This window comes from Hemicordylus capensis, chromosome 4, assembly GCF_027244095.1.
Source record: "Hemicordylus capensis ecotype Gifberg chromosome 4, rHemCap1.1.pri, whole genome shotgun sequence".
NCBI classification, from domain to species: Eukaryota; Metazoa; Chordata; class Lepidosauria; order Squamata; family Cordylidae; genus Hemicordylus; species Hemicordylus capensis.
This window is the reverse complement of record NC_069660.1, coordinates 69,810,550-69,830,751: the sequence shown is the minus strand read 5'-3', so window position 1 is coordinate 69,830,751 and position 20,202 is coordinate 69,810,550. Positions and strand designations below refer to the sequence as shown.

The following is a 20,202-nucleotide window of genomic DNA, read 5'->3' as shown; positions in this document are numbered from 1 at the left end:
ATTTGCAAATAAATTGATGCAGAGTACAAGGACTTGATCTAAATATTTTGCATTGGAGGGGCACTATTTACTGTTTCATGATAACTGCAGGCACAAAAATAACTGAATCTTCCATTCTATGATGAGCTGAAAACTTTATATTTCTAAAGGGAAGATTTAGAAAGCCATAGATATAGGATTGCGGGAGCTGGGAGGCATTCCTGTGCAGAGATTAACTCCCTGAGAGCTGGAGATCTTTGCATTGGCTGACATACCATGCAGCATTATGTCTATGTTGCAATGTAATGTTTGTGCAGTTGTGCAGGAGTTGTGCCGCACAAAATGCAAAGATGGCACATATGCCATTGGAAATAATGGCTGTCAATTGCACAATTGCATTTGTGCAATTCTTGCGTTTAGCACAACAGTGCTCTTGTGCAACTGCACAGATGTTACATTGCAATGCGAACATAACATTGTGGTGTATGTCAGCCTGTGGCAGTAGATCAGACCTGCTCAATTTAGCACTCCCGCCGCCAGCTATTTTTGGACTACAATTCCTATAATCCCTAGTCACAGTGGCCAATAGCCAGGGATTATGGGAATTGTAGGCCAACATCTGCAGGAGGCCGAAATTGAGCAGCCTTGCACTAGATGTTACCATGTGTACACATGACACCATTTTATTTTAAAATTGTCAGGGTTCCTTGGAGAGGGAGATGCTATAACCAAAGCAATCCAGGATGCACGGCAGCTTCTGCACAACCAAAGCAGGGCAATAGATGGTTCTCCAAATCACCCCTACAGGAAGGTAAGTGTTATTGCTAGGACAGAGAGCACTTCAGACCTAGTCTTAAAGGGGGAGGCATCTTAGAGATGTCGCCTTTTTTTTTTTTGGCAAAAGAGCATGAATGAAAATTAAGATTTTGAGGAGGTAGATGTAATGAGGAATGTGGTAGAATTGCCCTGACATCTGAAAAGAAATCAAGTGGCATACTGGTTTTTCGAAGTCAACTTCTAGTACACAATTAGTAATTGTAATACACAATTAGTGAGCTTTCCCAGCCTCCTTTCAGAATGGGCTTGCCTAAAACAAGTAAATTGGGCTTGATTTGGATTGGGCCCAAATTAGTTCATTTTATGCTTGGGCCCATTCTGTGCTATCCCAATGAGGTCATCAGGCACACAGTGAACTGTCTTGGAGCTCTCCCAGTGAAGTCACCCAGCATACAATGAAGCCCGGGGGCCTCTCAAACAGTGTTCCCTGTAACGAGGATTCTCAGATGTTGTTGACTACAACTCCCATAATCCTCATCCAAAGGCCATCACAGCTGAGGATGATGGGAGTTGCAGTCAACAACATCTGAGAATCCCTATTACAGGGAATACTGCTCCCAACCCTTTCTCTCTGTTCTGGGGAACACCACAAGGCCTGAAGCAGGTTTATTTAAGTCCTTTCCTGATGCCCCTTCCCTTTTTATCAAAACCTACCTGGTAGTGGTGACACAAAGGACTACTGCTACAGCCTTGCTACCATAACAGTATCCCAGACACTAGTATTGTTGGGAACTGACATTTCCCAAGGCTTCTGAGTCCTTATTAAGGATTCATAAGCCCTGGAACTGCATTTCCCAGTGGTCTTGGTGCCCTCAACAGGACCTTAGCAGCCCTCTCATTGCCATCACTGCTCTCAGGTAAATTGTGATCTTCTTGGACATACTTATCCTGAATTGAATGCTGGTCTCTGAATCATCATTGGTTTTGGCTGCATAGCTTGGGACTTGTTAAGTATTATTTGAAGTTGGGGCTATTTTCTTTTGACCGCTTTGCTAATGTAAGGTTAAAGAATCCAGTCTTCATCAAGCACAAAGTTAATCCCATTAAATGCTTCTGTGGCAGTTTCCACTGCTGGTCACTTTTGTCACTTACTTCCCCTGGCCACGTGCAGTAACCCACCTTCCCATGTGCTTTCAGGACCATGTCAGCTTGGATTCTTCACCAGCAAAAGAACAGATGGAGGAAACATCTTTGCAGAGGCTGGATGAATCCATGTTAACCTGTGATGGGGATGGTAATTACAGTTGTCCTCTTTAAGAATTTCTCCAAGGTGAAGGAGGAACAGGAAAATATATGTGGCTAGGAAAAGGTGGGGACAGAGATGAAAAAGAAGTGAGGAGGGCAATGAGTGCAAGGATGTATGAGAGGATGAGGCCTATCACAGAAATCTGCTGGGGCTGCTTGTCTGGTGGTATAAGAAAGTTTGTGGAGAACTAGTCGTCCGTGTTTTGCTGTGCTTTGCAGTGTCTCTTCACTGGCTATTCTTTGGTGCTTTCCTTACAGGCTCACAGCATTTCCCTGAATCCAGGAACAACAACCACATAAAACGCCCCATGAATGCCTTCATGGTATGGGCCAAGGATGAGAGACGCAAGATCTTGCAGGCCTTCCCAGACATGCACAACTCAAGCATCAGCAAGATTCTAGGTAAGCAGGTGTGCACAGACAGCTCTCGTTTGCCTTCTGTTCTCCAGTGGCTTTTGGGATTTGTGTGAAGTCTCGTTTATCTTAGAATGTGGAATTATTTTGTGAATAATTCCATACAGGTTACCAGCAGGGAGAAAAACTATCTCTAGGAGCCAGTTTTGGTGCTAGCGCAACTGTCCTTCTTAATTCCAGCACAGCATCTTTCTCAGTGGTTATTTCTTGCATCTGTGGGGATGGGGCTGTAGCTCAGTGGTAGAGCATCTTCTGAGCATGCAGAAGGCTCCCGGTTCAATCCCTGGCATCTTCAGGTAGGACTTGCAAAGACACTTACCTGAAACCTTGAGAGCCACTGCCAGACAATGTAGACAGTACTGAGCTAGATGGACCAGTGGTCTGACTCTGTATATGGCAGCTTTCTTATGTCTTTAAAAGATAAATTGTGAGTCCTTTCTGAAACAGGGAAATATCCCCTCCCCACTTCGCGTGCATTTCTATGCTATGTAAACTGCTTTGTGAACTTTCTGTTGAAAAGTGGAATATAAATATTATAAATATAATAAACTAGAAGCATTAAAGAAAATCCTCACCTCTTTCTGGTGATGCAAGTCTGCCCCAAGTGAATCAGACAGTTGTGACATCAACGGTCATCACCAGGGAGAGGTGAGGATTTGCTTTTGCAGTTTTATTTTATTTAAAATATTTATATGACACTTCTCAACAAAACATTTTATGAAGTGGTTGATACCTCCAGAGATCTTAATACCTCATTACAGTTGTGAAAGTAGTCTTTTTGAAAATAATAATAAAAACCACACGAGCAGAGGAAACCAAGTGTAACCCTTTTTCAAGGAGCTGTATATATAGCTGTGGTTGCAACATCTTCTCAAGTTTGTGACCTGAAACTTAGCCTTAGTACTGACTAGGGATGTGCACAGAATGATATTTGTGTTCCGTTCTGAGCTTGGAACCCCGGAACTTTCCGTCAGAACAGTGTTCCGACAGAACGAGTTTGGAATACTCGCAACATTCCAAGCGCCATTTAAAACTCCAAAATGGCACTTTTCTGGCCTCTGCACATGCTCAGCAGCCATTTGCATGGTGGTGCTGATCCCACAAATAGGTGCCGTGCATGCGCAGAGGCCGTGCGCGCACAGTGCATTCTAAAATGGTGCTCGGAACACTCAAAACATTCCAACTCAGAACAGGATCATCCCGTTCCGAGATCAGAATAAGACATCCTGCCTAGATGCTGCAGGCTGTTGAGCTTAGATCCTTCTTGTGAGCTGGTAGGAAGCAGTCTGTGGACTGGGATCAGTCCAAGGAACCAGTGCTTGAAAATCTTGAACCTGGAAGAGCGTCCTCTCATAGGGGGAGCTCTCCCTGCTAATGACTATGCAGGTCTAAACATGCCTAGTATGTGAGCTCTGAAATTCACAATTTGGTCATAATGGCTGTTCCTAGGAATCAAGAAGAGATCTCATTCATAAAGTGCTAATAGGTGGTGCTCTGCAGAAGGCTTATCAAACTTCAGAATTATCTGTGGAACCTACAGTGACTTGGCAAAAGGGATTGCTGATTATCAAACCAACCAATTGGATAAGATAGCAAAGACATTTAGGGCCATGAGCAGATGGAAGCGATGGGGGTTTTAATGAACCAGTGTAGGAGCTTTTGAAGTAGAGAGAATTGTCTCGTTGGAGAGATGCAGCTTGTAGAAATGATGGTAGGCAAACTACTTTGCATTCTCTAGAGTTTGTGTTGGAATCGGAGTGGTAGGCATTTGAGTATCTAAATGTGTCTCCCTTCAACCCCATCCCTGGCAGGCGATATCTCACTTACCAGCTGTGCTGTATAAAACTCATTCCAAGGAACACAGGGACATAGGAAGCTGCCTCATACTGAGTCGGACCATTGGTCCATCTTGCTCAGTATTGTCTGCTCCAGTGGTCCCCAACCTGGGGACCTCCTGATGTTGCTGAACTACAACTCCTCTCATCCCCAGCCACAATATATTGTAGTTGGGGCTGATGGGAGTTGTAGTTCAGCAACATCGGGAGGCCTCTAGGTTGGGGACCACTGGAGTAGACAATACTGAGCGAGATGGACCAATGGTCTGACTCAGTATGAGGCAGCTTCCACTGGCTACTACCCAAGCAGTAGCTTCTCCTAAGTTTTAGGCAGGAGTCATTCCCAGCCCTACCTGGAGATACCAGGAATGGAACCTGCGGTCTTCTGCCTGTAAAGCAGATGCTCTATCATGGAACTAGGGCTCCACTCTACTCCTACTCCTGCATAAACTCTAACCTCAGCAACACACGTGAAAAGCTTGCTTAAAACTAAGCTTGCTTTAAAAACTAACTTAAAACAACTTGGGTGTCAGATGAAAACAGCGCAAAGGTTTGTTGGGAGAACAGCAGGGGAGCTGTCACCTTGATGGGACAGGGTGAGTTCTAAAATTTGAAGCCGGGTTCACTTGGGACTAAGTCCAGTGAACTTAGCAGTTGTTTCCAAGTATGTGTATTGAGGGTTGAAGCATGAATCAATGCAGGGGTTCTCAAACTTGAGTCCCCAGCCAGGGATGATGGAACTATAATTCCCATCATCCCCAGCCATAAAGTCATTCTGACTGGGGATGATGGGAGTAGTAGTCCAACAACAGCTGGGGACCCAAGTTTGAGAACACTTGCATTAATGGATTATAATCTCTGGAGCATCCTGTACTAATGTCAGTTTGGAAGGGTTTAATCAGGCCCTTCAGCTATGCCTTGATACCTCTTAGTTTCACCAATTTTACAAGACAAGCAAATTAGATAGTCCTGCATTTCAGATACAGGACAAATTGCTTCCCCCTGCTGCATAGCTGAAAGTGCTGTGGTCTTATTTTTCCTGATTTTACTTCTATGCTTTTGTCTTATCTCTATATACCCCATAGGTAGATAATGATAAACAGTTTAAAGGCAATAACAACCAGTCAATCAGTCCATCCATTTTATTGTTTCAGCCAAAGGCCATAACAACCATCTTTGTGTGAAAAGCAAATGCAATAATCCACAAAGTGTGTCCAGCGCTGAGACACATGACATGCCTATATACAATAAAATGGATTATCCAGCCTAAAAATGATCTTCCAAAAGAAAAGGCAATGTCCAATGTTCTTGCAAAGCATCACCATGACAACACACAACATTTGGATTGACAAAATAGCATTGGATTTTTGCAGTGGTCATAGCAAGCTGCGCCACTTTATGAGTTATTGCTTTGTACTTAGCGTTCAACAGAAAATTTAGTTTAGGACAATTATCTCTGTTAGCAAGCTTCTCAATCACAGGGGCTAGAAAGCCCTTTCTGGGGCTTGCCTATAAAGAACCATATAAAATAAAATAAGAATTCCACCATGTTTGTTCCACGATTATTAAATCATTTTTGCAAGCAATTCAGATATACCATTCTCGAGTAACCATTGTTTACATGGTCTGAAAGCAGAAGGCAGTATAATCATTCTGCTACTGCTATTGCGAACTACCCCTGCTAACTGAGCAAAGAAGCACCTTTCATACTGTTGATTTTCTTTCTATTAAGCGGTGGCAGAAAGTCCCTGATCAGTCCCGGCACAGCATCCCTCCAGTGTCGGTTGCTAGTGTCTATCTTGTTTTCTTTGTAGACTGCCCTTTGGGGACAGGGAACCATCTTCTCCTTATTATTCTTTCTTTATGTAAACTGCTTTGAGAACTTTTTCTTGTTGAAAAACAGTATATTAATCATAGTTGTTATTGTAGCACTGCTGCTGCTACTACATCAATGTGCATGGTGCTTTACAGAGTATTTAAGCAAACAAGTCAGATTCCTGCCTGAGAAGCTTACTGTGTAAATGTTGGCAGTGGGAAAACTGAGAGAGGCTGAGAGTTGGAGAGAGGAATGCCCTCCTTAATTTCATGAAGGGAGCTTTGCTAAATAATCTTCCCATCAGAGGGACTTTCACAAGTCTGAACATGGAGTAATATTTGGCAAATGTCCTGTAGCTAAATCAGACGCAGTAGTAGTAGTTTGTACACTGTCCTTGATCAGAGATACAGCAAACAAAGAAGCCAGTTGTAACAAACACTGGCCTGCAAGCCCAGATTTTGAGAGCAATCTAGAATCACAAGCCCCCTGTGTCAGGTATACTTTGAAGACTGTTCCAGTAAGTGTATTTTGAGAGGTCAAATGTTCTTCCATCACCTGAAACATAGCCCTAAATTAAGTAGAAGGTTGTGACTTCTGGGAAAAGGATGCACCTTCTCTCAACTCAGAGCTGTGAGGAGGAAAGCACAATATGTGCTTTCAAAAATGTATTTTGCTCTTTAAAAAACCCATATTTTATGTGATCTCCAGTGCTTTTTGTCTCATTACAGCCTGGCTGGTTATTTAAAGAGACTGGTGTGGTTTTCTGAAGATCTCATCCATTCTGCTGCAAACAAACATGCAATGCTTCAACATCAGGCGTTTGTGGGTTATACTCTCAGCATATTTAATTTGGGCTCATGCATTGTTGCTAAAATAGCTCAGGGCTCCCTCTTTCAGGGACTGCAGCCTTTGTATCTGATCTTCTGCTCACTGTAGCCCACATTGACCAAGAGCATTGGGAGGCCATTTGGTACCTATTTCTCGCTGCTCGTTTCTATAACCAACAAACAGGACAGATTTATTTGTATTTTGGGGCTCATAATTTTGTTCTTTCATGAGACTGGATCTAAAAGTATTGCGGAACATAGCAGATAGCTTTGTCCCGTGTGATTTTTCCAGTGGAATCAGAAGGTGCATGGATTTGTGTTATACTTGCCTGACCTACAGTAGCCAAATACCTCAGAGACACACTGATGCAAGTAACTAGCTTGATCAAAATTTTATTTATTTATTTATTTATTTATTTATACATACATACATACATACATACATACATACACACACGCACACACACACACACACACACACACAGTCAGACAGGTGTTATTGACTGGTTTGTTTTATCCAGACAGCGAGTCCTTCCCAAGGACCTGGGATGGCTGAATTTTATTGTCAATGTTGTTGCTGTTATTATAGATATCGTCACAAAATATAGGCTGTTCCCAGTAAAGCTGCTTTTTGTAATTGGCTGATGGTGATTTCTGTGGCCCCCATGGTGTTGAGGTGCTCTTCAAGGTCTTTTGGAACTGCACCCAGGGCGCCAATTACCACTGGGATTATTTTGGTCTTTTTCTGCCACAGCCTTTCAATTTCAATTTGTAGATCTTTGTATTTTTTTTCTATTTCTTTTTCTTCTATTCTGCTATCCCCTGGTATCGCTGTGTCAATTATTTTCACTTGTTTTTCTTTCTTCTCGACTACAGTTATATCTGGTGTATTGTGTGGCAGATGTCTGTTTGTAGTCGGAAGTCCCATAATATTTTTGCATCTTCATTTTCTAAAAAAATTTCAACTTTATGGTCCCACCAATTTTTGGCTACAGGTAGTTTGTATTTTTTTTGCAGATGTTCCTGTGTATCATCCCTGCTATCTTGTGATGCCTTTGTTTGTAGTCAGTCTGTGCGATCTTTTTACAACAGCTGATGAGGTGGCCCACAGTTTCATCTGCTTCTTTACAAAGGCGGCACTTGCTGTTTGTTGTTGATTTGTCTACTTTTGCTCTTGTTGCATTTTTCTTAGTGCTTGTTCTTGTACAGCCAGTATTAAACCTTCTGTTTCTTTCTTCAAATTGCCATTCTTAAGCCACTGCCAGGTCTTGCTGATGTCTGATTTTCCATTTATATTGTGCAAATATTGACCATGCAGTGGCTTATTTTTCCATTTTTCTGCTCAGTTCTTGACTTGTACTTTCTTGTAGGCCTGCTTTGTTTCATTGGTGTTGAATAGTTTCTCATTATTGACCATTTGAAGTGCATCTTCTTCACTGTCCTTGATATATTCTTCAAGGCCTCTTTTCTCCTCCTCTACTGTTTGATGGACTTGCAGCATTCCTCTTCCACCTGAGCTGCGAGGGAGGTATAGCCTATCGACATCACTGCGGGGGTGCAGAGCATGATTGATGGTCATTATTTTCCTGGTCTTACGATCCAGCGTCTCTAGCTCTGCCTGAGTCCAGTCTATTATTCCTGCAGTGTATCTGATAACAGGTATAGCCCAGGTGTTTATGGTGTGTATGGTGTTCCCGCCATTGAGTCTGGACTTTATTATAATAATATTTAATAATAATATTAATAATAATATTTAATATTTATAATAATATTATTATAATATTATAATATTATTTAATATTATAATATTAAATTAATATAATAATAATATTTTTATACCACCCTTCCAAAAGGCTCAAGGCGGTTTACATTAAAACACCATTAAAATCAATTAATTAAAACAGAAATTAATTAATTAAAACAGAAATATGCAGCAGAATGAGGTGGCGGAGGCGTAAAGTGGCACAGTAGACTGTACCACTTCTGACTGCAGATGAGGATTGCCATTTTTTACTGCTCCTTTAAGTTAAAACAAACAAGCAACTCTCCGCAAATAGAAATGTAGCATAGCAGGGAGCAGACTAAGCTAAAGCCTTTCTCCCTGACATGATGGTTTTCTATCTGCAGGGACCTTTTTATGTGGAAGAGCTTTCAAAACTGGCATTCTGTCACCCCTTGGCAGTGGTACTGTCCATTCTACCACCTCAGAATTCATGTCAACTTATGTGCTGCACAGCAGATACAGCCTGTATGAGGGGGGAAACCGAGAACCCGGGATTGTTTTGCTTTTGAGTGTAGGGTTTAATGGTTGGAGTGGTATATGTGCTCTGCCACAGTTGCTTTTTCTGGGAGCTCTTGTTTACTGTCCTGGTTTTGTTTTTCCTTGATTCTTGCTATGTTTTTGAGCTCAATCAGCCAACATAATCTTAGACTGCTTCTCTCCCCATGAACTTCACTGCTGCTTTCTCTGATCCACTGCCTGGGTGAAACCTTCCACATCTCTTCAGCCTGCATTCCTTGCACTCTCTCTGGTGGGAATGACGGTAAAGGTCACACGGCCCAGAGAATTCAAGTCACACAGCAGGGCAGCCTATTTTAGCTGTTGCACCTGCTCACGATACCTTGTGCTTGGAAGAATTCAAAGAGTAGCATAGGAAGGTGACGGAGAAGGTCAGCAGGAGGGAGAGGTTCTAATTAGCAATAGGTGGGGCTGCCAGTGAACCGCAGTGAAGGATCCTCCCCTTTACATGGAAAGAGGAGCCAAGGAAAAGTTCTATATTCCTCTGACCTCTCATTTTCTCATGTCTTTGCTTTGTGTTTTATACACCTCATGACTGAGAATCTAGTGCATTGTCATTTAAAATGGACATTGAATTCTTGGAAGTTTAGCACTCGTTGGCAGCAATGGGGAGACCTGAAATGTTGGGATTTCAGGTTTTCCATCCAGGAAGCAAAACTGACCCCAGTGTGCTGTTTACCCTGTAGTATGAATGCTGTGGAAGAGAGATCCTGCCTGACTTTTGGCCTTCTCTCCAGCTCAGTTTATAAACCTATACCCAATTTGTCACCTGCAGTTTGTTATATTAATGGTCAGCTCATGATTGATTTGATTTTTTGTCTTCCTTTAAAAAAATCATGTTCCCCTTCCTTCGTAGGTTAGTCCTCTCACTTCCAAAATAAGGACCAACATTTTCAGCTGGCATAGGGTAGAGGAGTCCTATGTGGCTGGAGGCTGCTTATAGGCTTTTGCAAGAGCCAATGCAGGCCGGCTATATTTTACTGCCTGAAATGGGAGCACCAAGTGATTCCCCCCCCCTTCCCCTTTCTCTTTGCTTCTGTTAAAATCGTGCCTCCAGTTCCTTCCCTTCAGCTCTATCTGTCTTCTTTTTTGGCTGGGAGGTGAAGCGGAAATGCCACGTGGTGCTATTTTGCCTTCCCTCCTGGGCAGGCGATGCATGGGGTGGAAAGAGCTGGGCTTCTGTGATGCCCCTGAGAACTAACCCACAATCTGCCACCTGAAATGGTCCTTTTCACCCTTTGGCTGGCCTTGGCAAGAGCAAAGGAAGCCACGGTTAAGCATCTCCCTCACCTCTTGTGTCCTCTTGACAGGCTCCCGGTGGAAGTCCATGTCGAACCAGGAGAAGCAGCCCTACTATGAGGAGCAGGCGCGACTCAGCCGGCAGCACCTGGAGAAGTATCCCAATTACAAGTACAAGCCCCGCCCCAAGCGCACCTGCATCGTGGAAGGGAAGCGGCTCCGTGTAGGCGAATACAAGGCATTGATGAGGAACCGGCGCCAGGACGCCAGGCAGGGCTACCTGATTGCGTGAGGCTCCCTGTCCCTTTCCCCCATTAGCTCCCAAGTTGCGGTAATGCAGCTCATTTGGGGATCAGAATACATTGTATGGAACCGCTTTGGAAGGGCTTCTTTAGCTTAGTCAGATGTGGGTGCCTTATTCATCTAGTGAATCATAGCCATAAGTGTGATCTGCAAAAGTAGCCCAGTAGTCATCACTGAGGCATGCATAGCACACCAGAATTCTGACAAAGAATTCATCCTGGTGGCAAGGCCACAACTGGCTTTTGCGCACCTAGACAAATAACTAAATCAGGGTCTTTACTTTGAGCCTAGCCATAAGCCTCATTCAGACATTATAAAACTGCCCTGCTGTAACTGTGTTCAGCAGGGTGAAGGGAGAGGGAGTTCCGCCCCCGCTGTGTCAATCACCTTACATTCCTCCACTCATGCTTACAACAGGGCTTGTCTAAGGAGGGCAGAGTCCTACTCGTAATGGTGAGTGCTCCCATGATTACGAGACTAGCTCATTCCAGTCTCACAAGCACAGGAGCACCTACCATTATGACTAGGGCTCTGCCCTCCTTAAACAAGCCCTGTTGTGAGCATGAGTGGTGGAGCGCAAGGGTGATTGACATGGCGGGGGCAGAACTTCCTCCCCCTTCACCCTGCTGCACACGGCGATTATAGCAGGGTGATTTTATAACTTCTGAATCAGGCTATAGTCTCATGAATTTTGAAGGGATCACACATGGGATTAAATGCTTTGCTGGATCGTATCAGTATAGTTGGCACTTCTCAGGGAACGTGGAGCCTTGAAAGCCTTTCTGAAGCTGGAAGTGGGTTTCCAGTAATGTCTGGCTGTCAAGTTGTGTCAGATTGTCCTCCACTAGAGGACAGCATTGCACAAACTCTCTGGCCAGTGCGATGGTGTATCTCTTTCCATGTGGTGATGTAGTGTATGTTTTGGTGGGGCCAGGGGGCAACTTTGTGAACGGTCTTGAAAGAGCAGAAGGGAAGAGGCAGTGCTTCTGATGGAATAAGAAGCTTGTTGTACACCACCCAGAGCCTCTGGATGGGGCAGTTAATAAATGTATTAATTAATTAATTAATTAATTAATTAATTAATTAATGTGGTTTTTCTAGGCCTCAGGGCAGCCAGATGCCACCTTCCTCTACGGATCTCGTGTATCAGCGATCGGTCGGGATGCAACTGCCTCCACCCCTGATGGATCACTACTTGCCCCGCAGCATGGAATCAAACATGCCGGTCATAGTCAACACACGTAGCCTGAAGCCGGAAGAAGGGGACGGGGCTGAGGACAGTCACTCAGTACCTGATGGGGAGATGTACCACTACAGTGAAGATGAGGATTCGGAGGGCGAGGATAAGAGTGATGGAGAGCTGGTGGTTCTGACAGATTAATCACCCCCGCAAGATTAAGACAGATTAAGGGAGAGGGGAGCATGTGTGGAGAGGTGGCTCCATCAGCCTCCATCTTTCCGACATCATCAAAGCTCCATCAGCCTTTGCCTTCTTTCCAACATCAAATAATTGGTTGGAATGGAAGGTGGTAAGGGGAAGGTATCATTCAAGCTGTCTAATGAGGGTGGGGGGGGAGGTGAGGGGCACTCTAGGGTCATTTGCAAGGTGGATGCAGGTTATTGGGAAGGGCAGCCACCAGGCCTGGGGGGCTCTACCAAGCTTATTTAGAAATGGGCATGGAACAGAGGGAGAGAGGAACTAGCATGTGTGTGAATACCTAGAGTGTTGCTAGAGCTTCATGCTCATTTGTATGCTTGCTTGAAAGGAAGAGATTTTGGCTTTGCCCCTTCTGAACATTCATCAGGGTCTGGCTAGAAGAGGCACACAACTGAATGAGAGTCTTGTTATGCAGTTGTTGTTGGAACAGTTTTGGGGTCCGTCCTCCCACTAAAGGGCAGGGGTTCTGCCTTCAAGATGAAAGTGCAGAGTAGTCCCCCAAAAGCCTGGAAGTTAAAAAAGAAGGAGCCGATCTGGGGGCTTACAAAAGTGTATGAACGGGAGTGTAGAGCAGTAGACGCAGAAATAACCGTCTCGGAATCTACCTTCCTGTCTTCTGTGCAGTTTAATGCTGGCCTTGGTGCTTTCAGGAGCGGAAGTGTGACTGGGAAAAAGTTCACCACTTCCCACCCCAACTGCATTTGTCTTCCATGCAGCAGTCTGTTGTGCTGGAATGAAGCAGCTAGTGTTCCACGGCTGGGCAAACGTTGTGCCCATTGCTCGCTCTCTCTCTCTCTCTTTCCTGAAAACTGATGTGCAGCCAGCTGAACAGAGGCCTCACCTGTTTGTGGCCTGGCCAGCTGCCCCCTTCTATAGTAGCCACACAGTTGCCACCATTCAGCTGACCTCTCTGGGGCCTTTTCAGTTTGCGAACACCAAACGTCTGGGTGGAACACTTGTTCCCTATTCGTTCCGGATGTCAGGCAGTTCTGCCTTCTCCCGCGCCCCCCCCCCCCCCGCCCTCTGCTTCACTTTGTCCTGTGTTTGTTTCTTTCTACTCCCACTGGCCCTGCCAGTAAATTCCCATGGAGCCATTTTTAGCTCTGGACTTGAATGAATAACAACGGAGGTCTCTCGGGGGCCCTCTCTGTACCCTTGGCAGCCCTGGCCCAGTTTGTAAATCAGGACGCTGCCCGTTTCCCTCCTGCTCTTGTTCACTTGCCAGTTCTCAGTAGACAGCACAGGAGGGGACGCCCTGCAGCAGCAGCAGCAGCAGCAGCAGCAAGAAAGCTGACTGAATTCTTGTGGGGTGGGAAATGCCACTCCTGAGGCAGCAGTATGAGAAGATGAGGATTCCCTCGGATGGAGACGCTTGCTGTGTTCTTCTAATTACGCTGCACGAGCTATGTGAGCAATGAACTGGGACGGCTTCTGCTGTGCCACTCTGCTATCTCACCCGTTTCTGCCGCTGCCTTCACTCCCCATTCGCCCTGTTTGGCATTTGTCAAAAGCCCTCTTCACATGTTATGAGCACCTTATAAGTGTTCATGGTTACAATGGGGAGGAAGTCCCTCTGCCCTGCTGTCAGTCACCCGCTCACGCTGATGATCATGGTTACGGGGCCATTGGTCTGAAGGGGCAGTGCCATCAGTGTGATCGCGACGATTCTGTGAGCTGCAACCTGGATCCAACCAGCTTATTGTGATGATGAATGGTACTGTAACTGTGATCGTCTGCATGAGGGGTGATTGTCCCGGTGGGGGTGGCGGGACTTTTGTACTGCTTTGACCACTGCAACTGTGAGTGTCTGGGGCTGTCATAACGTCTGAAGAGGGCTAAAGTACCAGCTGATTCAAATCAGCTGAACTGCCCTTGATGGGTGAGTGGAGAATGCTTAAGATCAGTGGCTGGCATGATGCACAGAGCTATGGAGATGTAACATTGTGTCGTGGGGCTGCTGCAGGGTCATAAGGCAGCCCCCCAACGCTGTTCAGGAGCAGTGATTGTGCAACCAGCGGCACCGCAGTTTCGCCCACTCACCGTCATGGAGAAAACTGCAGTAGGCGCTGCTTGTGCAACCACCCCTTCTTAACAGCGTCAAGACTGCCTTCTGAGTTCAAAGGAGCCCCATGATGCAGCATTGAGCTAGGGATATGCCCCAACTGGCGCAGGCAGCCGCAGGCAGGGCAGGGATCGGTTCCTTTAAAAACCAGGTAAGCAGGTCCTTTCCTGCTCCTCCTCCCACCTTTTTCCGAGCATGGCACTCACTTTCCAAAGGGCCACGCGTGACTGCAGTGCTGCTCCGAGCAGCCTGCGTGTGGTGTCGGCACGCACATGGCCATCACGGGTGGCCTTTTGGATAGCGAGTGCCACGCCCGGAAAAGTGGTGGGGTGGTGGAGCATCAGGTAAGAACCTGTGTAAAGGTAAAGTTGTGCTGTCAAGTTGGTGTCGATTCCTGGCGACCACATTGCCATGTGGTTGTCTTTGGTAGAATACAGGAGGGGTTTACCATTGCCTCCTCCTGCACAAGATGAGATTGTGCATTTCAGCATCTTCCTATATCGCTGCTGCCTGATATAGGTGTTTCCCATAGTCTGGGAAACATACCAGTGGGGATTCAAACTGACAACCTCTTGCTCCCTAGGCAGGTTACTTCCCTGGTGTGCCTGGTTTTTAAAGGAACCGATCCACGCCCCACCAAACTGGTTCAAGTGTGGGCGCTCGAGTCAGTTCAGCGCTCTCCTGATGAGCCTCCGTAACAGCCCATGTGTAACAATTCCTTCCTTCCTCACATCTATATCTTACCTTTCCTGCAAGTCAGTCAGGGTGGTGCACATAGATGGGATTACCCTCTCTTTATCCTTGCAGCAACCTTGCAAGTTAGGTTAGGGTGAGAGAGCGTGATTGGCCCAAGGTCTGCCAGTGAACTTCATGGTTCATTAGAGATTTGAACCCAGGTCTTCTCAATTCAAGGCCAATACTCTAACCACTATACCACAGCGGTGTGAGTGGGCTTGTATACAACCCTTTCCCCATATTTTGACTCCAACAGTACAATTCATTACACTTTGTGACCCTCTTAAACGTCTCCTGCATTTCAGTTGGTCTTTGACAATGTCCTAAATACCAATGCAGTATATAATAGCAAACTAGAAATCTCAGTGTGGAAAGGTTGCACTCTGCTGGCAGAAGTTGGAATGGCACCAAAAAGGCTAAATTGGTACTCTCCCCTAGCACCTTTCTGAACATTTTATTTATTTTCTAATGATTGAATCCAGGGGACCAAGAATTTGTAGTTTTTCCTGTTTAAGGGCGAAATGCTATTTGCAAGAAGAAAAGTGTGGTGATGTGCTCCTCTCCTTTTTTTGGAAAAATGTATAAGGAAGGCAAAACATCTCCCTTTGTGTCTGACAAAAGGGGCTGATGTCTCAACAGCTTATTCCACGATCGATGTTGGTCTAAGATACCACGTTGGACTCTTTACTGTGTTTACCACAACAGACTACCCTTCTCGGATTTGACTATCCTATTAGACCAATTCACAAATTACGTTCCAACACTTGTAGGGCAAATGTACACAAGTACAGTTACACACACACGATGTTGGACACAGCTACATTTCCTGTCTGTGCCATGCATTTGAGGGCCTGTACCCAGGTTCACTCTTAAAATGAATGCAGGTACAGTGAGTTACACAAAAACATGTACAAGTGTACAGATACCTGTACACGCATGCAGCCTAACGTCTGAAGAGGGTGACTGTCTTGTCATCCATGTGACCTGAGCTGGCTGCTTCAGTTCCCATAATTGCCTTAGATAAGCTACAGTCCCCTGCACCCCTCCAATTATTTATTACTCCCCAACTCTGTTTAATGCTACAGTAGCCCCACAAGCAGAAAGTGGGGCAGATAGCATCAAGGAGGTTGTGGCAGGCTCATGGAGGGGAAGTGAGTTATTGGATTGCTTGGACAGAAGCATCTTGGGAATGGATTAGGCTTTTGACCCTTCCAGTTTTTACAGACTCGTTCATTCCCCCACCCCTAGTGTGCTTTGGCAACTGGCTGCTCTGTGTGTGTGTGTGTGTGTGTGTGTGTGTGTGTGTTTAAAAAACAAATGTCTGTACATATAGATAGAGCTTTATTTTGTTAACAAGACTAGTAACTTAACCTGTATATTTCAACATACTTGTCTATAATGGGTTTTCTTTTTCTTGGTACAATAAAGAGGATGTTTTGGATCAGAGATCTGGAAGGTTCTTAGTTTTTTTGAAATTCATCCACCCACCATCCCCGTGTCCCTATGCCTTTTATCTTCCTCCTGTACTTGGAGACTGGGAATGTCTCCAGACTATACTTGAAATATAGGAGGTATTCTGGGGAAGGCACAGCTGCCCTGAGGACATTGGCGCGGATTACAAAACTCATGGTAAGCCCCTCAGAGCACTTCTACAGGAGATGCAAATAAGTCCCCCCTGCCAATTTCCTTCATCTGTGTGGCATCACACTGGCCTTGTCCATATACCACTGGCTCAAGCATACATTCAGTATGTGGAGGGGAAAAGAGACTGCACACACTAGCCACAAGCCTAAGGCCTCCTACTGTCTGTCTGAAAAGCTCTGTGCATGGAACTGTATGCACATCAGCATCACTTTCAGATGTTACAGAATGCATTGATCTTGGGTGTGTGTGTGTGTATACACACATGTAGAGCTTTACTGACTCTAGTTATTTGTTTTATTGTTAAATTTATATACCGCCTTTCATTAAAGCAATCCCAAGGCGGTTTACAGTAAAAATTTAAACACAAGATGGTTAAAAAAGTTATATGTTATAGTTCTATGTTCTCAGAGTGTTTGAAATATCAAGCTACCCCTGTTTTACTTTGCATATATATGTGCCTATATGCCAACTTTTTAATTATTATTATTATTTAGTTCTAGGGATATTTTTTTAAAAAAATCAAGACTGCTTTTCAGATGATACGTACTCCATTCACAGGCTAAAGAAAAAAGGCATTGGCTGATATTCTCTGTAGCCTTCCACTGCTGGAAGGAGGGCTATGATTGCACAAGGAGCCTTCACTGTCCCTGCACTGAAAGCTTTCTTGCACAACAGACCAGGTGCAGAGAGGGAGAGGGGGGTGATTTTGCTCTAAAAGCCCTTTCCACTAGTATAAATATGTCCCTGAGGAGTGCATGCCCCTGGAGGAACAGATTTATTTATTGATGTAGCATATGTTTACACTGCCCACAACCTGTGTCTCTGGGCAGTTTACAGTGGAAAGGGCTTTTGGAGGGAAGAGATTCACTCCCCCCTCCCGCTCTGTGCCTGGTCTGTTGGGCAAGAAAGCTTTCAGTGCAGAGACAGTGAAGGCTCCTTGCGCAATCGCAGCCCTCTTATTGGTGGCAGCACAACCACTAGAAGAGCACCTTAGGCTAGAGCCAGACAATCGTTTTCAAGGGAGTTGAAAGTGGTTTGAGAGAGACATCCTCGCCCATGGGATATATACAAATCTCTTGTGTCCCAGTGTTGTCTCTGGACAAACAAGTTTTACAGGTTTTTTGAAACCATACAATCCCCTGCAAAAACTTTAATAGAGGCAAATGGGGATTGTGCATGTGTGTGTACACATAAGCAGAAATCTCTTTCAAACTCTTTCCAATGCTCTGAAAGGAATCTGTTACCTGTAGTCAACCCATGTGAGGGTGGATGGCTTTGACTTCTGGTTCTGATGTAACTGACATGCGCATTTCCAACCCAATCCTTTAAACACACACCCTAAAATACACAATCTTGCAGTGGATTGTTAAATGAGAGTTTAAAACAATGGGTCAGTTCTTTCAGTTTGGGTTTCAGGATTCCAAAAAGAAAACCTACCTGGATGCTAGGAAGGTTGTGCCCATCTCATATCATACTGCTTTCTATCCGGTGTTATTTTGGGGAAGCAGGGAGGCACATCCAGCAATATTTACAATGGCCGATGTGCTGCACAGTTCCAACAGAGCTAGCATGACTTGTGATGCTGCTGCAGATACAGAAGCAGCAGCTGCACTGCTGTAGAGAACCAGCGGTTGCACTACCAGCATTGCCACATCTATTTCCATTGCAGCAAATGGGGAAAACTGTGATAACACCTCTTGAGCTACCACTCTACAGTGGCACTGCTGCTTCCAGGTCTGCAGCAGCAGTGCCACAGGACGTACCATCTCTGCTGGAACTGCATGTCATGTCAGCCAATGGATTTTGGGAGGGGCTGCAACATCCAAAGCCAGGAGCAGATTTCCTTTTGCGCCCAGTAAAGTAACAGTTGCTGTTAACTTTAAGCTTCTGTGGTCCAAAGGTAGATTAATACGTTGGCTATTCAAAATACAAATGTACCAGAAAGTTTGCTTTGCTCTCCTGAATCATTTGTGTGTTGGTTTGTATACTGTAGAGTGAAGACACACTACAGTGTGTTGTTAGGAGCATCCATGTACTGCTGAGTGCTGTGAAGCCATTACATCTGCATGCCTTGTGGGTGCATGGCTGGCTGCATAGAATGTAAGCCACTTACGTTAGCAATATTACTACTAATATGAAGGAAAATTACTCAGAGTAGTCCCATTAAAATTAAGAGGACTTGTTACTCAACTACTCTGGTCATTTTCCTCACCATTGGAAAATTTCCTGTACCTTGAAACCATGATTTGGTACAGGACTCCAGTTTTCACTTGGTTTGTGTTCCAATGTCTGTTCAGGCAGTGGTATCTGTTTTTCCATTATTCTTTATAACTGACTTGCAAAACAAAAGCCAAAATATCAAGAAGCTATCAATCCTTCATTCTGGGATTCTGCTAACCCCTGCTAACTTGGCAAAGAGGCACCTTTTAATGTGGTGATTCTCTTTATTTAGCAGAGGGAGAGTAACTGGCCCTATCCACCCCCAGCATAGTACTTCCAGAGACTGTTGCCGGTGTCTGTCTTATGTTTCTTTTTAGATTGAGCCCTTTGGGGACAGGGAGCCATCTTATTTATTTATTATTTCTCTAGGTAAACTGCCCTGAGCCATTTTTGGAAGGGTGGTATATTTTATTTATTTATTCAATTTTTTATGCCGCCCATCCGAAATGGCTCAGGGTGGTTTACAATAGAACTCCTATAGAAATCGAATTAATAACAACTAGCTGAGCCGGTATGCCTCGGTTGCCCGGCTGGCCCACTTCTCCCTCCACCACCCGGCCTGCTTCTCCCCCACCGCCTGCAGCTTCTGGTTGGTGGGCCGGCCAGCCCACTTCTTCTCGCCTGCACCCCCAGCACTTTCTGGCTGGCAGTCTGGCTGGAAAGCTGGCTCACCACCTCCTTCCACCCACTCAAGTCCCGTGTTCTTTCCTCTGCCTTCCATTTTCAAATGACACATACACCTGTCTCAAAAGGCTTCCTCATGGGTTTGCTTTCCTTCCTGCTTTCCCTCTCCCCCTTGCTTGAGGTAGGCTGTTCATCTTTTTGGTTTTGATTTAAAGTATTGTTTGCACTACTATATTTTTAAACAATCATAAGACATCTGATTTTAAAAAAAAATCTAAAATACCCAAACTGTGTTTACACTGCGGGAGGTGGAGGGATGTTCTGGGGAAAGAGTGATTTGTAATGTTACAAGCAACCCATGCACACCCTATTCCACTGCAAATGGGCAGGACTTGATCTCATTTAGCTCAGTTCTCAGTGGTACATATGACAAGAGGGCAAGTGCACTCCACAGGGCGCAGCCGCTGTTTTGATGCAGTCCAGGCTCTCCCTAAAGAGATGTCATTTCACACTGCCCCTGCACACTCTGACCTAGTGAGGCAAACACTGAGAAGGTCACACAAATACAGCATGATCGCTATGGCCCTTTAACACACCTGGGTTGTAGCCTACTATTTCCTTCCACCAGAGGAAGAAGTTGTCCTCCCAAGCAAGGACCCTTTACTCTAGAGTCCTCCCTTCCAGA

At 45.0% G+C, this 20,202-nt stretch overlaps 1 protein-coding gene across 7 annotated transcripts in view; it reads left to right on the top strand.

Annotated features, from left to right (window-relative positions):
- Positions 1-16,475, top strand: part of SOX13 (SRY-box transcription factor 13) — a 149,441-nt gene extending 132,966 nt beyond the window's left edge. For 6 of the 7 annotated variants that reach the window (XM_053245367.1, XM_053245365.1, XM_053245366.1 and 3 more), the window contains 5 exons: positions 681-790; positions 1,954-2,050; positions 2,320-2,463; positions 10,563-10,779; positions 11,896-16,475. In XM_053245367.1, coding sequence (XP_053101342.1) covers positions 681-790; positions 1,954-2,050; positions 2,320-2,463; positions 10,563-10,779; positions 11,896-12,175 — 848 coding nt within the window. In that variant the 3' untranslated portion in view covers positions 12,176-16,475. Of the gene's footprint in view, positions 1-680; positions 791-1,953; positions 2,051-2,319; positions 2,464-10,562; positions 10,823-11,895 lie in introns of all 7 variants that reach the window. The other variant, XM_053245368.1, reaches the window with a different exon arrangement.
- Positions 16,476-20,202: the final 3,727 nt, after the last annotated feature.